The sequence below is a fragment of the Dermacentor andersoni genome, chromosome 7, assembly GCF_023375885.2.
Source record: "Dermacentor andersoni chromosome 7, qqDerAnde1_hic_scaffold, whole genome shotgun sequence".
Lineage (NCBI taxonomy): Eukaryota > Metazoa > Arthropoda > Arachnida > Ixodida > Ixodidae > Dermacentor > Dermacentor andersoni.
The window spans coordinates 154,230,834-154,251,590 of record NC_092820.1 but is presented as its reverse complement, the minus strand read 5'-3'; the positions used below and the strand labels follow the sequence as shown (position 1 = coordinate 154,251,590).

The window sequence follows — 20,757 nt, the reverse complement described above, 5'->3', positions numbered from 1 at the left end:
GCAAATAGGTCAAGGCTCAGGCTCAGGGTAGCCGCTTCCGCCACGTGAATTATGATGCCAGGGATGAAAACCGTCGCTGACAAAGAAATGCGAATGTGTCCTCCGAAACGCCAGCCTTGCTCTTTAACTTCCATTTAATTTCTCGATATGAGTTAGGCACAGCCTGCAACCAACGTATAGCGTAAAAGTTCATTGACCCACCTTTGGTTTACCTTAATCTATACTGCAAACGCGCATGAACGAAACACAGATTCACTAAGCATGAGCAATGCAGACGTGACAAAATGGTTGCGGCAGTCACACTATTGTACCTCATAAAATTTGTTGTGAACCTTAAGCAGTTATACTGCCTAACAAACACGTCTTCTTCATGCGTTGTGAAAGAGTTGTCGCATTCAAAGGCCCGAGTCGTAGAGCGTGGAAGCACGTCACGATTGATGGCAGTATAGTAAGGCTCCACTAAAACACCGACCATGTGTCCAACATGTTGCTAGACTAGGTAACCCCCTTTTACCGCCGTTCCGCAGTTCCGCGCGAACACAGCCTCTCCCTTTCAGTCGTTTTCCTTATAATACAGTCTTCCAAAACTCTCCAGCCTGGCGGTTGCCCGTAATTCGCTCCGCTGATTCGGCTTTGCAAATCCTTCTCTGGAGACCCATGAAGCGTGCGTCGCTCGTCGACTCAGACCGGATCGAGGGTCCGGCGAACTCTAGAGAACGAAGTGGGAAGTGGACGATAGGACGGATGCACGCATGGTGCCGGCGGAAACAGGGTCGCCACTAAAAGCTTCCCCCTCTCAGCCTTTGCCCCTTCCTTCTAATTGGATTTATAGCGCAGACAGACCACCGCATTTTAAGCGCGGCGTTCTCTACGATGCAGACCACGCTGCAGGATCCGAATTTCGTGCGTGCCTGCACTGTACGATGCCGAGGTGTACACTATGGCATAGGGGGGTTGCAATGACCGGGTGAAAGTTCAAAGTCGGGTTGGGATGGGGCGCCTACGCGTCGTTCACGTTCGGAGAGGTGAAACGTTGCTCTATAGCTTAGCTGCTGCTGGCTCTTGATCTCCGTTGGCCTCGGTGCAAACTGCCGCTAATGTTATTGCAGTTGGACGTAATGAGGAACTCGTAAATACACTTGTGCCGGGTTGGGTATACAGATCTGCGTTGTGGGGAAAAGTCAGTGAGCTGCTTCGGACGCTAACTTGTAATGCAGTTCGTTTGTATGCGGACACCCGTCGTCTCTCACTCGACACCTTCTTCGGCAGAGGGTTGACGTGCTGGACCTGCGAATCATTTAGGCGTCTGAAGAGTTAGTTAGAGGTGCGTTTCTAGTGAGCCGAATAAATAAGGGTTCCTTATGGGGTCACCGCCGAGTCACGCATTTGCAAATTGTGACCAGAGCGAAACTCGCAGCGTGATTGAGAAAATTTACCTACGGTTGCTAATAGATGTCCCTTGAGATTAACGAATTCCCTTTGTGATCACCGAAACAAACTACGCAAGCGAAGTATGTTATCGAGCACGTTCGTGAAAATGAGGAACGTATGGGGAATGTATCGATCATGCTTCATAAGATGACATAAAGTCCTCAGGGTATACTCGGATTAAGGGTATCGAGGAGCCCAAATAATTTGGGCTGCCAGCGTAAGCATGGTCATTTTAAACTGAGAGACAGAGTGGAACGGGCGCTCTATTCTAGAGCCCTTTCGAAAGTACGTTTCAGCGCAGGCGAAATAAAAGGAAAGAAGATATTCGTGGTCGCAGCATACAGCTGACAGCGGCAGGCAGGAAAGGTACTTAATGCTTAGACATCAGTCTAGCGTTGCTCCAGGAGAGAAATTCAGTAATTATTTCTCTTTACCATTGAAAGCGAATCTTTAATGTAAAACGAACGGACGTAAGCAACAAGTATTCGTGTTGTGTGGGCATAGTCTTCGATACGTGCATCTGCTGGCGTACGACTCAAGAAATTATAAACCTTCTTGGTTCGCCTTAAGAGGCACCGTTTCAGGTGATGTCAGTGACTGTGCCGGAGCGCGTCTTGTGTTTTGAAACGTTAAGTGAATTCAGTCTATGTTCGAGCCACCCGCTCACCGTTACACATCCGCAGAGCGACTAGCTTCCACAAAGTTCGAGTGGACCTTGTCTAGAACTCCCTGACAAGTCCATCGAATTTTGCAACTTGGTCTTCCAAATGTCTGAATTGAGAATATTTACGCACCACCTAATGCAACAGAGATTCAAAAAATAAACCTCTACTAGTCAGAATGATTCATCATCATCATCATCATCAGGATCATTATCATCCTGTTTTATATTCACTGCAGGACGAAGGCCTCTCCCTGCGATCTCCAATTACCCCTGCCCTGCGCGAACCGATTTCAACTAGCGCCCGCGAATTTCCTAATGATTTATGCCTATCAATGCTCAACTCCGTTAGTTGTGAATTTATTTTCCCTAAGAACGTATTACTTTCTCTTTCTCGAACGCAAGAAAGAAGTGGTGTCATTTTTAAAGACCTTTGAGGACTATTGGAATCGCATCGAATGGAGTTACCGTGGTGCCTTGTGCCGGCCAGATGGCGTTGCGACAGTTTTATTTGTTGCGTGATCCGTAGGTAACCTACACCTTCCAGAAACGCTTGGATTTATTGTGGGCGGAAGCATCGACAGGTCAGCAGTCGAGATAAGCAAGAGATGTTTCGAGTATTGGTGGGAAAAAACAGGGAAAAGATTGATACGGCCTGATCCGTTACAGGTTTTCACGGATCCAGTCGGACATAACATGCATGATCACGGACATAATAAGTATGGTAACGGACATAAGATGTATGATCGCGTAGCCAAAGACTAATACGGCGACCATTTGCAAAATATATTTGAAAAGCAGTCAGTACAGTAATGCAAGGAATAGAGAAATAGCAGATAAAGCGAGGAGGTACGCTAACATGTCACGCAATGAACAGTAAAGAAGAAAAAGATAACTTCCAAGCGCGACCATGCGTGCACACAAGTAATTTATGCTTCGTCACACATTTCGCCATCGTCTGACCTGTAAATAATATTATGAGGTTAGCTCGCTCATTTTATCTTTATTTATAGCGATGATGTTTATGTCTAGGCTTCCGTGCATTTTTGTTTAGCGTCAACAAAACTGTCATCATCAGCAATGACTCGTACCCGCCTAAGTAAGCAAAAAATGCAATCACTCAGGCTCTACCCTCTCGTAATGCAGAGCTTATATATATATGTATGTATATATATATATATATATATATATATATATATATATATAGGGTCGTCCACGCAAGTGTATAAACTGATGTGTCTGCTTACCTTTCTTCAAAACTCTGTGTCGCCTCTGTGCAGTGTGCTACACAGCTTCGCATGGTTAGCCACCTTGGCAGAGTCGAATGGCTCATGATTCTTTATTTCCCTTTTTTTTCACTCTCCCGAAATCTTTTAATCCCCTTTCCCCTCCCTATGCAGCTTGCATGTCAGCGGTCGCATGCCCGCAAGCGAAAATCCCTGCCTTCCAATAAAGAGTTTACTCTCGCTTTCCTCAAAGTGGACCACGGCCTCAGATTGCCACCGAGCGCTTTGAATCTCGCAGGCCACATTCCTACAGTCTTCATTGCGATAAACTATGGCAGATGGCGTCACGAACATGGCGGAGCTAAAGATCGTTTAGGTGCCTCCAGGAGGAGCAGCCATTTTTCCTAGTTCACTTCGTTCGCTGGCATGGCTGCGTGTTTTTCGGGAAATTTGTCATTATTCATTAACGCTACGAGAATGGTGGCGCTCGAGCACTGATACGATATTGCACGATACAAGTAAATATCTTCTTCTTATAAGATTGTTCTGGCTTATAAAGAGACAGGCACAACAGCTGCAACAATTGTCGATGGCTACGTTGACACTTCATTGCTGTCGGCCGCTTTGACCAATAATCTTTGAAAATAAACATTTAGAAACGTCGCGTCTATAATTATTTTCCAAGAAAGTTCGCATCAGCAGAGTTAAACCAGCTGTCTTGCCTGCTGCGAGTGGGAGGTCACTGCCGCCAGGTGTAGCATTTGATTAAATGCTCGCAGCGAATGCCCGTTGACGAGAAGAAACTGTATATTTGCTCTCATTTGTTCGTCGCGAAAATAAAAGACAATGTTTGTCGAGAGATATAGAAAAACGCGTCTGCCAGCACCATTAGTTCACCGAGTAGCGAAACATTCGCAGTATCAGTTAAGTGAAGCAAACAATCTTACGGCATTTTTTTTTCGAGAATACAAACGGAGAAGAAAACGGAGATTTATTGCCACACACTCGTGCTTCTCGCCGTACGCTATAAGACATTTTCATTCCACGGAAAGATGGAAGTTACAGACAACAGAACGAGCACAAGCAATGGAGCACTGAGTTCTTACACACAAGACGTGCGCCTGTGGATACAAGTCCCGCGGGGAGTCATTGAACGCGCACAAAAATGAAGCGCATGTGTTGACTGTTTTCAAGTAGGCAGGCTAAGCATACGTGGAAGAGGCGCAAAAGACCACGCAACAGTCATGTAATGTCTATCAACGTTTTCTATTTGGAGCAATACCTCCACATCCGCGTATACGAGTACATCGAAGCACGTTCTTTGAAAGAGAGTGCCGAGCACATGACTTAAAGTGAAGCTAAGAGAAACATTCAAGACGACTATGAAACTGCAGCGCTCAAGTAGGGCGCAAGAAACCCTCACCGTCTTGACATCATTCTGGGCGTGTGAATGTCACAGCGGTTCCGCGGGCGCATCGGAGCTCCCACCGCGCACGGAAAGGCTTCGGCGAACTGTTCCGTGTTCATCAAGGGCTGGTTGCAGCGAGCCTTGAGAGACAGGTAGACCGAGTTCTCGACCCGCTTCTCGCCGTCCGCGCCACACAAAAAGAAACAAGTCGCAGCGAAGAAACTTTGGTCTGCCGTAAAACCAGCCACGCCATCCTTACGTCTCGCTTCGGCAAGCGCCGCGTAGGTCAGGTAGGCCAGCTCCGTACCAGAGTTGTCGGCGAAGGACTCAGTAATGGTTCGCTCGCCAACGAACAGATCCTGGGACATCGCGTTCGTCTGAAGAATCAAGCAGTCGATTTTGGCCAAGAACTTCTCTTTGATCTGCGGCGTGTAGAAAACGTCCGGCTCGCGAGCGTAATTTACATCGATGTACTTCGGGTCGAAGGCGTGCGTCAGTTCGTGGGCGATGACCTTGCCGAGGCCTCCGTAGTTGAACGAGTCGGGAGCCGAATCGCTCTGAAATGGTGGCATTAGGAGTGATCCCGGCACGTAGATTAGGTGATATGGCGGCAGGTAAAATGCGCTCACGGTGTCTTCGGTCAGTTCCCAGTCGTCGCGGCTCGGTGAGCGGTAATCGGGGTGACTGGGTGGATAAACGAGCTTAATCTTGCTCTCGGCGACTGCTCGGTAGGAGTCCACGAGCCAGTTAACGAAACTTTCTTTGTACACGCCAGGAATGTGTCTGTAGTGAGCATCCACTGCTCCCCGCGAAAGAAGTCTGCTCGGTCCGCCTATGATAGCGTGGATGTCCCGAAGTCGTCGAACCGCCCCCGCCGCCGACTGCTCGTCCAGCCAGGAGAAGTTGTAGGAGATTTCTATGGCGCGCCGTATATCGTTTGTCATATTTCGGGCGTAAGGAATTTCGCTGCCCGCTAGTATGCCAGAAAGTTGTAGTGTCAGGAGGCCGTAAGGAAGGATCTCGTTCACGTATCTTATACAGTATTTCAGGGCCACGGGGAACGTGAAAGTCCAGTTGCCCCGTTCGTCGCGGAAGTCGCAAGTGGACAGCTTGCTGGAGGCCCCGTAGGAAAGGTACCTAACTATCTTCCATCCAATGAAATTCTGCAGGTTCATAGTCCTGTCCGAATATACGGATAGAATGTCAGTGACCGAAGACAGGGCAAACTTGTCGTAGAGCAGGAAGACACTGTCCGAACCAACAGCGGCGTCGCTCGGCAAGTGTTCGTTGATAGCGTCCAGCCACCAGTCGGTACTGACGATTGAGGAGTTGTACATTGCTTCGATGTCGCCGAACTTGTGGTACTTGGGTGAGTAGTCGTAGGCCGAGTTGACCGCCGTGCTCGTGGCGTAGTCCAGCTCCAGGTTTATTATTTGCATCGCGAGTCCCGTGACATCGACGCTGCTGTTGTAGGTCCTGATGCAGGTCTGCAGCTCTTCGGGGTCGAGAATGGGCTCCATTATGAGCTGGGGGTACTTTAACTCGAACGTGTACTTGTCCCCCGCCTTCAGATGGGTGAACACCTTGAGGGCGAAGAAGACGCTGATGTCGTCCTTCAGGGTGAAGGCGACCAGTTGGCGAAATACGTCTCGCACAGCCACGTTCGTTGTCGCCGGCCAGATGAGGCCGCGTCGGTTGAGTACGTCGCTGATGGAGCCGGTGTTGTCGACGTCTCCGCTGCTCCAGACTCTCATGCACGAAGCCAAGGCTAGGCCAGCCTTCTCCGCGGCGTTCTTCTGGTCGCGCGACTCCTCGACCGCTCGGAAGAGAACGAAACGTAGTCTCTCGTTTAGAAGCGCGAATTGGTGTCGCTTTCCGGGGTATTGCTCGGACCAGCGTCCGCAAACGTGATCGTACATGTCCGAGCACGGGTCCACGCTGGCGTCGATGCTGGCCTCCAGCTCGTGCGTGAGGTTGAAGCACGTGATCGGGTGCTCGCAGTGCGGGAAGCTCGAGTCTGCGACAACGCTGATGGCGACGATTAGCGCGCAGAATGCTGTCGACGCTGCGATAAGTTTCAAGTGGCTCGCGCTAGCTTGCCAGACGGGCTCGACCAGAGTTGGTCGCCGGCCGATCGGCGTCATCCCTACGGGCGTGTTGCAAGGCAACGCAGGCAATCTGGTCCGGTGACTCTCGTCGGAGAAGTAGCTGTCTACCCGAAGCTTCCTCTGGTCTTCGAAGTCGATGCGAACAGCATCCTCGTTCGGCATGAGTAGCGAAGGCATTGACGCTGCGTGCGGAAACTGAGCCCGTTTTGCTTGATGCGTTTTCCTCGATGGGACAAGGGCGGCGCCAATATCATCGTCGACAATCTTTTTAGAGAGACTGTCACCCACCGGTGGCATTGTGGACGTCTTATCATAAGGCCGGCCGCTCGCCACCGTCGTCGAAGCAGCCAAGGCGAACGTCACTCCCGGCTTTGGAAGAGGTGGTGGTGGTCCCTTACTCGGCCGAAGCAGAGGAGTCCATTCCTTCGACAGCTCGGACGGCGTTGGTGACCGCGATGCCGCTGACCATGTAGACGGTGACGTAGCGGAAGGGCCAAACAGCCGTTGTTGCTCGAGCAACAGAGCCGTCGACGTCGTTCTTTCAACGCGCTCTCGAGGTGCCGAAATCCGGTAGCGTCTTTTCGCCGTGAGGACACCTCGCACCGACGTGACCGATCGGCCGGGAACTGCTCTTGCTAGTGAGGCACTTTCCGGTGAATCGAGTGCGGCGCTCCTTGGCAGTGACCTCCCTCGTGGTGGCTCGGTCAGCTCATTCCATGAGAGCCTTTCTCCAGCGAAGTCGTCCATTGCGTCTGCTTGGAGAAAAACAAATGTTGAGGAGCGTCAACGCTGCTCGACAGATCGTATGAAGATCTTCTTCTTCTTCCCCTTCTACTGCCGAGCGCAATTACCACGCATCCAAATTTGGTTTGCTTATTTTTTCTTCCTCACTAGTGCCTCATACTCACCGCGAAGGCTGGCGTACTACAGCGGAGGCAAACAAAAACAATATTCCTAATTAGTGGTTCAGAAATTTGGTGCTGGGAATTCTATGTGTATGTTTCTTTTTTTTTAACATAGACAGGACTTTAGGCAAAATGATAGCAGGAGCTTGGTGGCGCAACCCACCGTCCGGTTTCAAAGGGGGCGCTCGTAGCATGCGTCCATCCATGCGGATCGACCAGGATTCGCAGGGAGAGCGGACGGAGGACAGAACGACTCGGAGGAGCTGGTGCGGAAGCATCGTATAGCAGCCGCTCTAACGAGAGTTTAACACTCTAACGGAAGTGCGCTTACTTGTATAACTTTAACTGGATGGATTAACGACAGTATATGCATGAAACGGCCGTGCCTTCCTGAACCACCATCGACTACAATAAGGAATAAGTCACTTAACCAAAATAATTGGTGCCGAAACCACGATACTCTTCTTCGTGTTGGCGTTCTTGTTCTTGTGGTATCAACACGTGGCTCGTACTGCGAGGGCCATTGGCCTCACTGGTGGTAAATAAAAGGGCACAGAACAAAGAAAAAAAAGGGGGGGAGAGATAATTAAAATGGACACCTTGTACGACAGAAGCGTAACTCCTTCTTCGTTATTATTGTAATTATAATATCAATATTAATACGATCTACTACAGTAACCCTTTGTAAATGTTATTAGCTGCCCCTGTATGCTCAGTGTCTATTTCCCGAACAAAACCGCTTTAAACGAAATTAGAGTTACTGAGTTACTAGTTTCAGATTCTTGAAAGTACAACAGATGAATAAACAACAGTATTTTTCAGAAATATTGCGTTAATCAAATCAGCACCGGGACTTGGTGGCAACTGCATACCATTAATTACATTTTAGACCCCAAGAGGGTGTTACGGTTCACTGTGTGCGGCCATGAATGAAACGGCTGCCAAGCACCTCAGACACCACGTACCTAGTCGTCCCGCTCGTCAACATGAAAATACTTCTACGTCGGGTGCTTGCGGCGCGATTATGCAAATCCTACTCTCCTTTGTCCTACGTTCAACCCCTCTACGCCAGGGAGTGATTTCTCTCGGAATTCCTCTGTGTGGGTTCACCAGTGTATTGACCCGAGGTAACCTGCGCTCCCTACCTCTACACTAGTAAGTGGGTCTTCTCCGTTTTCCTCTGTGTGAACTGACCAGTGTGCTGACAAGGCGTTAGTTCTCGGTTGCTACGCAGCAAGAGAGAATGCGGTTGCCCGGATGGTGTAGAGCATAAGAAGGCATCGAGTCGCGACGGACAGATCTTCTCTGTCTGCGCTCCCTACCTCTACACTAGTAAGTGGGTCTTCTCCGTATTTCTCTGTGTGAACTGACCAGTGTGCTGACAAGGCGTTAGTTCTCGGTTGCTACGCAGCAAGAGAGAATGCGGTTGCCCGGATGGTGTAGAGCATAAGAAGGCATCGAGTCGCGACGGACAGATCTTCTCTGTCTGCGCTCCCTACCTCTACACTAGTAAGTGGGTCTTCTCCGTATTTCTCTGTGTGAACTGACCAGTGTGCTGACAAGGCGTTATTTCTCGGTTGCTACGCAGCAAGAGAGAATGCGGTTGCCCGGATGGTGTAGAGCATAAGAAGGCATCGAGTCGCGACGGACAGATCTTCTCTGTCCATACGTGCAGGTGCCCGCACGCCGAACGTTTCTGTACTATTTTTTTGTCTTGGAGCGCACCGTTCACCCGTAACGATGTATTAAACTTCGGTTATTTCTTTTTACATCATCTCGAGTTCTCTGCCGGACCCTCTCCGATGGTCACTCTGGTTCGGGCTCCAAGCAGACGCTGTTGAAGGTCGCCGAAACCCCGTCCCCGTAGCAACTGGAGGTACCAGCTCGTAACAATCGGTGGCAGCCGTAACAAGGTTCAATGGTAATAAAATCCCTAGTTGGCTAATTGCAACACTCAGGAGTTGGAAGCACAGGATCATAATAAATCCGGTGCTAAATACTGTGCTTTATTATATACATTATTATACAATTGCTACAATTTCGCTGTTCTTTGTACTCGATTAAAAAATCGAATCAACGATAATTTTGCGTAGATCGAGGTTGATCACATACTCAATAGACGCTTTAGATGGTTGCGAGCTATTCTACTACACAGTTTGACTTACTATAATAGGTGGTTGTGCCAGATTTGTTGTGCGATTTGTATATATTGAACAACGCACACTTTTTATCTTCTTCTCGGTCAGCGTCTTCCACTGGACCACTGGTCTCTCGGTGCAAGACGCGCCTACGTGTATTGGAACTGTCCTGAATGGTGTCGCCGATTTTCTATTACGACAATCTTGTCCAAACAGATAGCATATGCGTGACGTAAATACTGGTGTACATTCCTGTACGTATTGTTATGCTGGAATGTACGAAGAGCCATGTATAATTAGCCGAAGCACTCCACTTGCAGATCACATTTTGATGACACACAGCTGTGCTCACCACTATCGTAGTGCTTTGCGTGTCACGTGTCTTTTTCTGGGTACATACTCACTCGATATAGAGCCAGGTTCGTGACTCGCCGTTTTGGCATTGCCTTGTTCTTCCCCGTCACCACAGTGTGACACGGGCCATCCATCCATACAAAGCCCCCGTTTTTACTAAATTATGCGATGTGGCTTCAAGGGTGATTTGAATAAACATTCAAATTTTGCATGTTCATTATGCACGCAGTGTGCTCTGCACCGCAACATTACTACTGCGAATTGCTCCATGCTTTATACCCAGTGCGGCGTTTCACAACAACGTTGACCGACCTTGCAAGTGAAACTAATTATCGTTACACTGCGGACTGTAACATATAGAAAAAAAAGAAACAAGGAAAGTTTCCTCCGAGACGTAAGCAACCAACGTGACACTCAACCCAACACACACGGGATTGCCGACGCTTGCGGTGCGAGGTGGGGAGCAGCAACAATATACAACGGCTGTGGCGCGGGGTGCGGCAACCAATAGGCGGCAACGAGCTGTGAGCCTGGCTTTACTGCACGATGTACGCTTTCAACCATGTTTCGACGAATAGGGGAACACGGCCGGCGCGCTCAGACGAACGCCGCAGCCCTCGATGGGATCCTCGTCCCCCGCTCCGGGTGGAGCGGCGGGCGAGGAGGAGATCAAAGCACCCTAAACTAAATGGTAATATGTCGCCATCTCTGGACTCATACGTACACTACGTGCCACGCCGACCATCTCGGAGGTTGCCTACAATGCATAATTATTGTGCGGCGCAGTCTTTGACGTTTCTGTGGACCGCTAAGTACCACAGACAATGTTATATCTGCCGTGACGTTTATTTCTACTTTATTTTTTCTTTATGCTGTTGCAGCGCTCGTTCCGGCCATAAGACACAACGCCTGGGCGAGGACAGGTACACTTCCGATACTGCGGGCGCAGTGCAATGCTCAAGCTGGTCCAGCCCAATCGCACCTAATCGGTAGTGTTTGAGGCTAATTTAACTACTTAAAGCAGTGTAAATAACTAGCGTAACACAGTGTTATAGTGGTTCTCGCAGCTAAACATACATCATAGATACGCGCGCCCCACAAGCAATCTTGGAGGCAATGCATCGCCTAGGATAGTGTCCCTAAGAAAACAGAGATGGCAGTACTATTCCGGCTAAGCTAGAGAAACTGCTTATGCTCCCTTAGGGAGCCATGTGCAGTAAGTATAGGCTAAGCGAGGGTTCCTCGTCGAGGAGCACATCGAGGCAACCTAAGCTGAGATGGCCCAGCTGCTAGGAATGCAGGGGCGATGTGTTACCGCGCCGGCACCAGCGTTATGCTGCTATTTGCGAATAAACTTTTCCACACGCTTGATAAACTCCAGTTTCGTGTCTCACGAGCACTGCTGCTACTTCTACAGTGGTGTTAATTTATTCCTGTTACCCCCAGCCGCTGGGTGACATCATATTCGAATCGGGAAAGAAAATCGGGGGGTTGGTGGAAGGGGTATGTGCAAACAAACAAAATAAGCAAGCAGAGCAGTATGCATAAATTTGAGTACGACGTAGGAACAAGGTAGTAGTAATAGTGTACTAAGATGCGTACACTCTCAAAACGCCGCAGTGAACCTGCCATCAGATACACCCGCAACTGCGGCTGGCGGCCGATTCCGCACGCGAATTGTTTATGGGAAAGATATTAACTGTCAAATATTTCGGTTTTACCCTTGCATCCTCGTACCTTGTGCTCATGATCCATTCATTTTGATATATAGCGCGTATTATTATTCTTTTTTTTTTAGCTGCACCAAGTAATGAAGAACTGCCTGTGGCAGACAGCACATTTCTAACCTTTGATTTATTGTCCGCGATGAGGTGGCCATTTCTTCTAGGAGAAATCGAAATACTTAATTGAATAGTTGACATAATGACCTTGATTAACTTTCAGATTAATTAATTTACGGCGCATATTTCAATCTGCAAATTGTAGCTAGTGAATATGCGAAGCATTACGACTTACAATTATTCATTAAGATTTTTACTTCTCGAAGGCCGCCTCAAAGAGTACTTTAAATCAAGGGTTAGAATTGCGCTATCTGGCACAGGCATTTCTTCTTTTTTTTTTTCAAATTCGTCACAGAAAACAAAAGTAAAAAAACCTGTGTATAAGGAGGCCCTGAGATATGCTTATTACAATATCTGGTAGTTCTGGTGTTAAAATGTGACGAAAAAATTTGAGCCATATATATATATATATATATATATATATATATATATATATATATATATATATATATATATATATCTGTTTTGAAGCTTTTGTTGCTGTGCAGATGGTTGACGCACGGAGTGCAGGACCTCTCAGGTTTGGCAGCACAGATGCCGGAACAACATAAAAACGGAGGCCATGTGCGACGCGTGAAGTTTCTTACGAAGCGTACTCCGATACAATCTCGTACTACAACCACCATCAGCCAACAAAATAATCGATTTCTCATGACTTCTTGTGCCATTTGACTCGGCTTTACCTTTAAAAAGAAACAGAGTGGTTTCAGGGATTATTCTTTGTGGCTATCTGATTGTGTTTTATGCTAGCTTCGCATTGTTTATTGTAGCACCGTGAAGTGTTTTGTGTTGGGAACTAATTCATTGTTATGGGGTAATAGGTCTGCAGTTATAAATTTCTGCATTTTCGAGTGTTTGGGCGGCCAAACTTAAGTGATACATCTGCGATAACGCTCAAGGTCAGTTATATTAACTGTTATTCTGAACAATAATTTATGTTCTTGAGCTGGCCCCCGTACGTTATAAATTAAATGTTAAACGAGGTCAATTGTTATATAAAGCCAACTTGGAGCGACCGGCCTAGCTCATGCTTTGCAAACGGCGCCAGAAAATATGAACGACATACGAGGGAAGCTCAAGACAATCACAAAGTGTTTTCTGATCTCAACCACATTTTCTCTCAACGATATTATTTGAGGCCAGATAGACAAAAGTTCAGGCAACACTTTATGTACTGTTCACACTTTCATTTCTGGCTTAGCTGCCATATCGAAGAGAATGCATTAACTAGCGCTAGGATTATCTCCAGTAATCGCAGCCGTAAACACTCTGCATTAGATACCTTCAAGGAAGCAGGTGGAGGGTGATTGGCTGAACACTCAGTGCTTCCGACTCGCCATACCGTTAACCTCTCAAGAAAAACATTTCGCTCAGGAACAATTTTAATTTTCGGGTTCATATACTACGTGCGAAAGCCAGTAAGACTCTCACGCAACCGCTACAGCGATTTGAAGGAAACGAGCTTAATTTACTGGAGCTTACCTGTACCGACTGCGGTAATAAGAATTTCGTTATAATGCTTCAAAACCTGTTTTTAACAAAAACGGTTTCGAAACAAGCCATTGTATCAAAAACAAAAGAAAGCTAGACTTGAAGCACTCTGCTTAGAACCTCTTATTCCCGCACCGAAAATGGGTGTCGGTACTCCGGAAACTGCATTAATAAGTGCCTTCCAGAGTGGACAAAATCACTATACTTTTTTATAGTTCACCTAAAATAGTGACGTTTTTTTTTAGATTTGCAGGAATCCCATTGACAAATTGTTAGCATTTGATCAGAAGCGATGTATAGTTCTGCCGTATTAGCTGCTTGGGAAATTGTAATTGACGCTGTTCGCAGTGTTGCGATATCGGCTTTCGTTGCGGCGTTATGAAGTCATAAAATTAAGAGTTAAATTTCGTTTTGTTTTCTTTTCAAGTTTCCGATATTTATTTTTTTGATAATTGACGGTGTATATCCAAGCAGTAATGGAAAATCCTTGTACACTGTAAAGTTCATATTTAAATGCAACGAATGCCATTGAAATTCGCTTTGTTGATGCTGAGAGAAAGGATTATTCCGTTTTAATGTATCTAGTAAGCAGACCCCGATGCGAATCTTCATATTAAAATAATGGGTGTTTCCTGCTTCTTCTCTTACGAAATTGCCTTCTTCTTCGTTTTCTTTATTACCTGCGAATGATAACTTTTGACCAGCCATTACGAAAACCTTTCCGCAAGAAAAAAATAAAGATAACAAGGAAGGCAAGGAAACGAGACAGTGCACCGATACAAGTCCATCAATTATGAAGATATAATAACAGAAAGAAACAAAAATTCTTCGAAATTGTAGGTGTCTGTAGTCGTTTGTCCTCCATCCCCTCACGCCTATCGGTTACCGAAACAATAACAATTAACTGCATCTTCATATATTGGCTGAAAGCAATCCTTCCATGTCGCCCGAAACACAGGGCATATGAGAACACATTGAGAGCTCTGGGCCAACAAATTACCTGACGTCCTGCGTCATTAAATCTCAGCAACACCGAATAGCGTCAGTCAGCTTAGTCAGCTAGGTAGAGCTTGGGGCGTTTTTAATTACGAAAGGGTGACGTTGCATCGCCGGTTTCTGAACGCATCAGCACGCGTATACGGTGTGGTGCTAGAGCCATGCAAAAGTTTACGCTGTAAACAGTTGCTGAAACGACGCTGACGGCCGCACATTTGTGGGACACAATGCGGTGAACAATCAGCTTTCTTTCTTTTGTAGGCTTGTATGGCGTCAGCTTCAGCGTGGAGCCCAACTCGGATTCCTCAATCTGTGTATGGCCAGGTGATCCCGTTTTTAGTGGAGACGGGCTTATTATTAAATATTCTATGGCAGACAACTCAATTCGGTAATGTCATCTGCGAATCTTTGAGACACCAGCATTACTCCTACCTCATATGGCAGTGTGTCGTTGACTAATAACAAGCATTTATTACTTAAAATGTTCCAAAGGCAGTGCAAATCTAAGAAATTTCTATTTCCTAATGTGTAGGCCCACAAAGGACACGTACATACAAGGAAAGGTAGAATGAACATGGCAGGATCGATAGTTGGGCGAGTTGGTAGGGACAAGTCACAACTAAGGATAATAATATTATTACCGTTGTATAAATAAGCCACTGCCACATAAAACACCAAGAATCCAACGAACCCATGATCAGCAACGCAAAAAAGAAAGAAAGCAAAAAGACGATATAAAAACGAACAAGGGTACAATCAGATAATTTCATATTGCACAGGGTACGTGAGAGCACGGGCTAGGGAAATCATCATATTAATTGTCTTAAAATGAAATAGAAGTCTATGTCTGCGTCCCCCATCCAACTCCAGCATCAGTGCTTTTCTGATGCTTCTTTTTGCGCTGTATGCGTTGTGTAGCCGTTTCAACTCGTTCGGTTGCCAGGCTAAATATTGGTCTAAATGTAGTTGTTTTTCTGTTTTGTTAGAAGGAACACGTCAGGCCATTTGTTTGCTTATAGATATTGACATTCATTTAATATGTGCCTGTAAGAAGAGCTTAAGCGATGCTGCTTTCTAAACAAATCTGTATGAAATGTACTGCCTAACCTCAACAACATCGTGACAGGGAAAAGGAAAAACACGTTCTTTTCTACTTTTCTTAATCGATGTTCAAATGATCATCCTTTCGCAGTCTGTTCTTTTTTCATCAAACGTTATTCAATGAAACATTCGCAGCTACCCCATCTTTGCGTGAAGAAAAGAGGAAAAAAAATGCCAAGGACACTCCGTCAAGTTCGAAAGCTACAACTACATACGAAGCTAGAAATTTTTCTTTAGCAATAATTTAAACATTGCGTTCAAGCTCCGCGCATGCACGACGTTCAGATAGGGACATCGGGGGCCGGATGAAGATTGAGTAAACAGAGGAGATCTGCGTGCGCAGCTCTAAGTATATCAGCAAAATCACAAGGAACTTGCGCTCAATATGGTGATAGAGATAAAGAAAAGAAAAACCCGATGATCAGAGACAAAATGCTTGAACGCTGCCCGTTCTGTAGAAGAAAGCATTACAAAAAACAAACGAAAAAATAAAGCGTATGCAGGAAGACAGGCAGGAAAAAAGAAACACGAAGGAATTGTGGGCCCCGCTGTCCGTTCTATACTAGTACATGGGAGATGTCTCCTTCTACCGAGAGATCGATCTGTTACCACAGAATGGCCCGCTTTCGTGAGGAATCGGCGTGGCAAAGAGGCCAAACGGCAGCGAAAGGAATCTGGAAGCCTGCCATCTCTAGAAATTTCCAGTCTTGCTCCTCCCTTTATCCCGATGCTAGCTCGCACTCGCTTCCGCTTCCTCTTCCACGCTTCCGGTGTGGTGGCCGGGATGTCAAGTCTCAGTATATGTCCCCACAATCCTAACCCCGCCCACCTCTGATCCCTTCCTTTCCCTCGCATTTCTTTATTTCCCCAAGCCTCATGATAAAGAACTGCTTTGCTGCAGGGATGAACACGGGGAACGATGCTATCACGCTGCTGTGCTCCTCACGCAATGAAGGTCATTGTGATTTTTTAGGAAACAGCAAGCTGGTTTGTTTGTTTGTTTGTTTGTTTGTTTGTTTGTTTGTTTGTTTGTTTGTTTGTTTGTTTGTTTGTTTGTTTGTATCTACATCACTACATTCAGCAGGAATCAATATTGCAGGGTAAGACGTACTATGCATCCATGATTTTTTGTGCCATTTGTATACATGTGGCACAAAATAATCACGGCTGCAAGTACTTGGTAACAGAATAAGGCTTGGGGTTCATTATAGGCTCACGGAAAAAGAAAACATGCGTGTGTATATAATAAAGCAGTGACACACTGGTGGACAAGAGTTCGTGTTAGGGAAAGACGGTTTTGTAGTACTACATTAGATAGGTAAAGAAATTATGGGTAAATAAGTAAGAAACATATCATGATGCAAGAATAGGCAAGAAACAAAGGCGTCCCCCATTTATCTGCACTTTCTTGCATTCGCGAACAAACACAAGCACTGCTGATGTCCGAGAAAGAAACAAGACCTTAACCAGCTATGGTTGCTTAGTGGCTATGGTGTTACGAGGTCGCGGGATCGAATCCCGGTCACTGCGGTCACATTTCGATGGGGACAAAATGCGAAAACACCCGTGTACTTAGATTTAGGCGCACGTTAAAGAAACCCAGGTGTTCAAAATTACAGGAGACCCCTCTACGGTGTGCCTCATAATTAGATCGTGGTTACGACATATACAACCCAATCATTTAATGTTTTAAAGAAACTAGACCTTAATTGCATTTCACACACACAAAAAACTAATTACACTTGTATTATACAGCTTCAGTTTAGCATCCACCGCTGCTGCACACACAACAAGCGAGGCCGCTACCGTACTCAGGTATTTCATCAGGCAACTTTTTTTTTTTTTCATTGCGCTTGTCGTGTGCATGGCAATGCGGGCAGCTCTAAATAAATTTTTGTAACGTTTGCTGTTCAGCGCCATCTCACGCGACACTGTAGAACGTTGACAAACTTACGGAGTCATCACCCCCATTCGCATACGCAACCTGTATCCGCCGTTTCGCAAGATGTTCTGGCGCACTCACCGGGAACTGGATCCCGCGAGAGCACTCAGCAAGAGCTCGCAATCGGGCATGCGGCATTAGATGGGCGCGTACGTGTGCAAGGCGTGACGTTGCGGTTACGTCCTACGCATGCGCACCATTTATGCGCCGTACCCATTGACTGCACTATTGCAGCGTCACAAAACGAGTGAGTCTTCCCGTCCTACTACATATTTTATGCTCGCGTTCAGAGTGCATCGTCGAATAAATGGCAAATAAGAAATGCAGGGACCCAAAAGGTTTTTGAAAAGTGCACTTTAGAGAATTAAAAGGAAGCTTGAGCTGAGGGCCAACTCAGATTTGCCTCTTCAAGTAGATGTAAAACGCAGAAATGATACCCGCCGCGGTTGCTCAGTGGCTATGGTGTTAGGCTGCTGAGCACGAGGTCGCGGGATCGAATCCCGGCCACGGCGGCCGCATTTCGATGGGGGCGAAATGCGAAAACACCCGTGTACTTAGATTTTAGGTGCACGTTAAAGAACCCCAGGTGGTCGAAATTTCCGGAGTCCTCCACTACGGCGTGCCTCATAATCAGAAAGTGGTTTTGGCACGTAAAACCCCATAATTTAATTTTTTTTAACGCAGAAATGTTTTTATGAGACAACCGCGGAGCTAACTTGAATGAAGTGTGCTGTATTTGAGAGACAAGGTTAAACTATGGCGAATTTAGTGGTCGGAAATTTTATTTAGGGGCATTCAATCTCTTATAAAAATTTACGGAAATTGCCGAGTTGAGAGAATAATTTAATCACCAAGCTTACAAATTTGTAACTTTGAATAAAAAACAAACATCGCAGCTTTGTAAACTGAATCTCTTAGACTTTGAACCTAAACATGATTACGATGTTTACGAGGGCTGTACTAAAGCTTTACCTACAAGTTACTGATAGATTTCAAAGAGCAGCGTGTAATTCATAACTTTTCTATACTTTAGATATAATAATACGTATAGTTTTCTGAATGTTGACATGTAGTTTTGGCGTTGAGTTGATGAAGTGCTCTTTTGCAATATGCAATGTTTTTTGGACTCGCAACACATTCATGGCATTAAATGCATATCCGCTTCCTAGAGGTACTAGAGTTTAGCTTTCTTTTTAAATTTTAGATGCAACAAACCTATTTAAAAGGGGTGCAGTGCTTGATGAAAAAAAAAGATATTTATCCGTTCCCATATACTTAATAGGAGGTCCCAGCTTAAGTTTCCTCTTAAGTTCGAAACTTTGTGGTCCTGCCTATCTATCTATCTATCTATCTATCTATCTATCTATCTATCTATCTATCTATCTATCTATCTATCTATCTATCTATCTATCTATCTATCTATCTATCTATCTATCTATCTATCTATCTATCTATCTATCTATCTATCTATCTATCTATCTATCTATCTTTCTTTCTTTCTTTCTTTCTTTCTCTCTTTCTCTCTTTCTTTCTTTCTTTCTTTTTCTCTTTCTTTCTTTCTTTCTTTCTTTCTTTCTTTCTTCAGGCCTAGCCTCTTTACAGCCAACTTCGGTCACAGGGTCAAATGCTCAATTAGGTAGAGCATCGGGCTGCTGTGCTGTGGGATCTGGGCTCAAAATCAATCGTTGGACCTACTTGGATACTAGGTATACGGCACTGGGAATATGCTGCTTTTAAGTGAACTTCTTTCACGCCCGTGTTGGTGAGAAGTTATGTGAGTGAGTGAGTGAGTGAGTGAGTGAGTGAGTGAGTGAGTGAGTGAGTGAGTGAGTGAGTGAGTGAGTGAGTGAGTGAGTGAGTGAGTGAGTGAGTGAGTGAGTGAGTGAGTAAACTTTTCCTGGGTCCAGCAAAACGCTATAAAACGCGCACCTGGCTTATCCCACGACGAGACTGGCAGATCTAGCCTGCCGGCCCTATCGCGGGCGCGCTGGACATCCAGGATTTGGTCCTCAAAAACGGGACTTCGCAGGAGCGCGTCCCACTCTTCCTTGGTGAACTTCGGGCCCAACGACCCGCACTCCCAGAGCATATGTGGCAAACTAGCAACCTTAACACAAGCCACGCAAGAACAATTCGGATAAATCTCGGGATATATGCTGTTAGGACGCCGGATTTGGGTAGGAGTTCGTTTGCATGAGTCTGAGTGTGACCGCCTTCGGCCTGCTTAGCTTGGAGTGAGGCGGCGGGAAAACCCTCCTCTCTAAGTAAAAGAATTTAGTAATTTCATTGTCCGTGATAGGAGCGTCTCTGTGTCCGGGTCAGAAGGTATGTGCCGCTCTTTAATGAACCTATTTCATGCCAACTTGAGTGACAGGTTATTTCTGAATCGGTATCTGCCGCTTTTCAACAAACCTCTTTGACGCCACTTTGGGCAAGTCTGTATGGGTCACTGTGTATGTGGTGCCTCGCAGAATAAACATTATATAAAGCGCATAAAAAAGTTTGTAGGACGCTTGAGCTTCGCCTTTAAGAGTGGAATACCACAGCATTCAAAGATATCTCACTGCTTGTCACGCTTCATGGCAACTGCAGGTAGTGTAACTGTAATGTTTACCTAAAAACGCTGGTGGTGGACGCTATGCACGAAGGCGAGCTTGCGTGCGCCGGTCTCTTGCGTGTGCCGATCTTCTGTTATTGTTTCGCACTTTCAATATTTGAGTCTTAGAAAACTCAACATAGAAGGCATGCGCTGTCCGTGTTTTCTTTTATGACGTTTGTTTTGTCGGCTGTCATTCTCGAAATTCCGAGGAATGACTTTCTAACGAATGGGAGGAAAGGCATGAGCAAATTTGCTGACGGAATAAGAACTTTAGTGCCGTATATAATATGAACGACAATTTTCGTTTTTCTGACGCCAGCGCCGGCGCCGGGTTTTCTGCGGAACGGGGCCCTTAATGCCATCGCGTTGAAATTACGCACTTATCCTCAGACAAGTTGCTAATAGCATTAAAGTCGCCAATCATCTCTAAAGGGTCAGCTGCATCAGCGATTTCTTTTCTCGGAAAGCTCATGTGAACCTAAAATATAATTACGCCTACGATGGCAAAGGAGACGCTTACTTTTTGTATTGTATAGAAATATTAGGAGAAAAAAAA

General features: G+C 46.0%; 1 protein-coding gene and 1 long non-coding RNA gene across 2 annotated transcripts; one reads left to right on the top strand and one right to left on the bottom strand.

Moving 5' to 3' along the window:
* Positions 1-4,298: 4,298 nt before the first annotated feature.
* Positions 4,299-7,581, bottom strand: LOC126533507 (endothelin-converting enzyme homolog). The gene has a single exon (XM_050180678.3). It carries the CDS (start codon positions 7,579-7,581, stop codon positions 4,738-4,740), a length of 2,844 nt encoding a protein of 947 aa, XP_050036635.3. The 3' UTR covers positions 4,299-4,737.
* Positions 7,582-7,840: 259 nt separating this feature from the next.
* Positions 7,841-9,460, top strand: LOC129385318 (uncharacterized). Its single transcript, XR_008612894.2, has 3 exons — positions 7,841-9,071; positions 9,151-9,248; positions 9,328-9,460. It is a non-coding gene; the product is annotated as an uncharacterized lncRNA (long non-coding RNA).
* The last annotated feature ends 11,297 nt before the right edge of the window (positions 9,461-20,757 follow it).

Excerpts from the sequence above, each read along its gene's own strand:
- LOC126533507 (XM_050180678.3), bottom strand. The coding sequence starts at position 7,581 with ATGGACGACTTCGCTGGAGAAAGGCTCTCATGGAATGAGCTGACCGAG.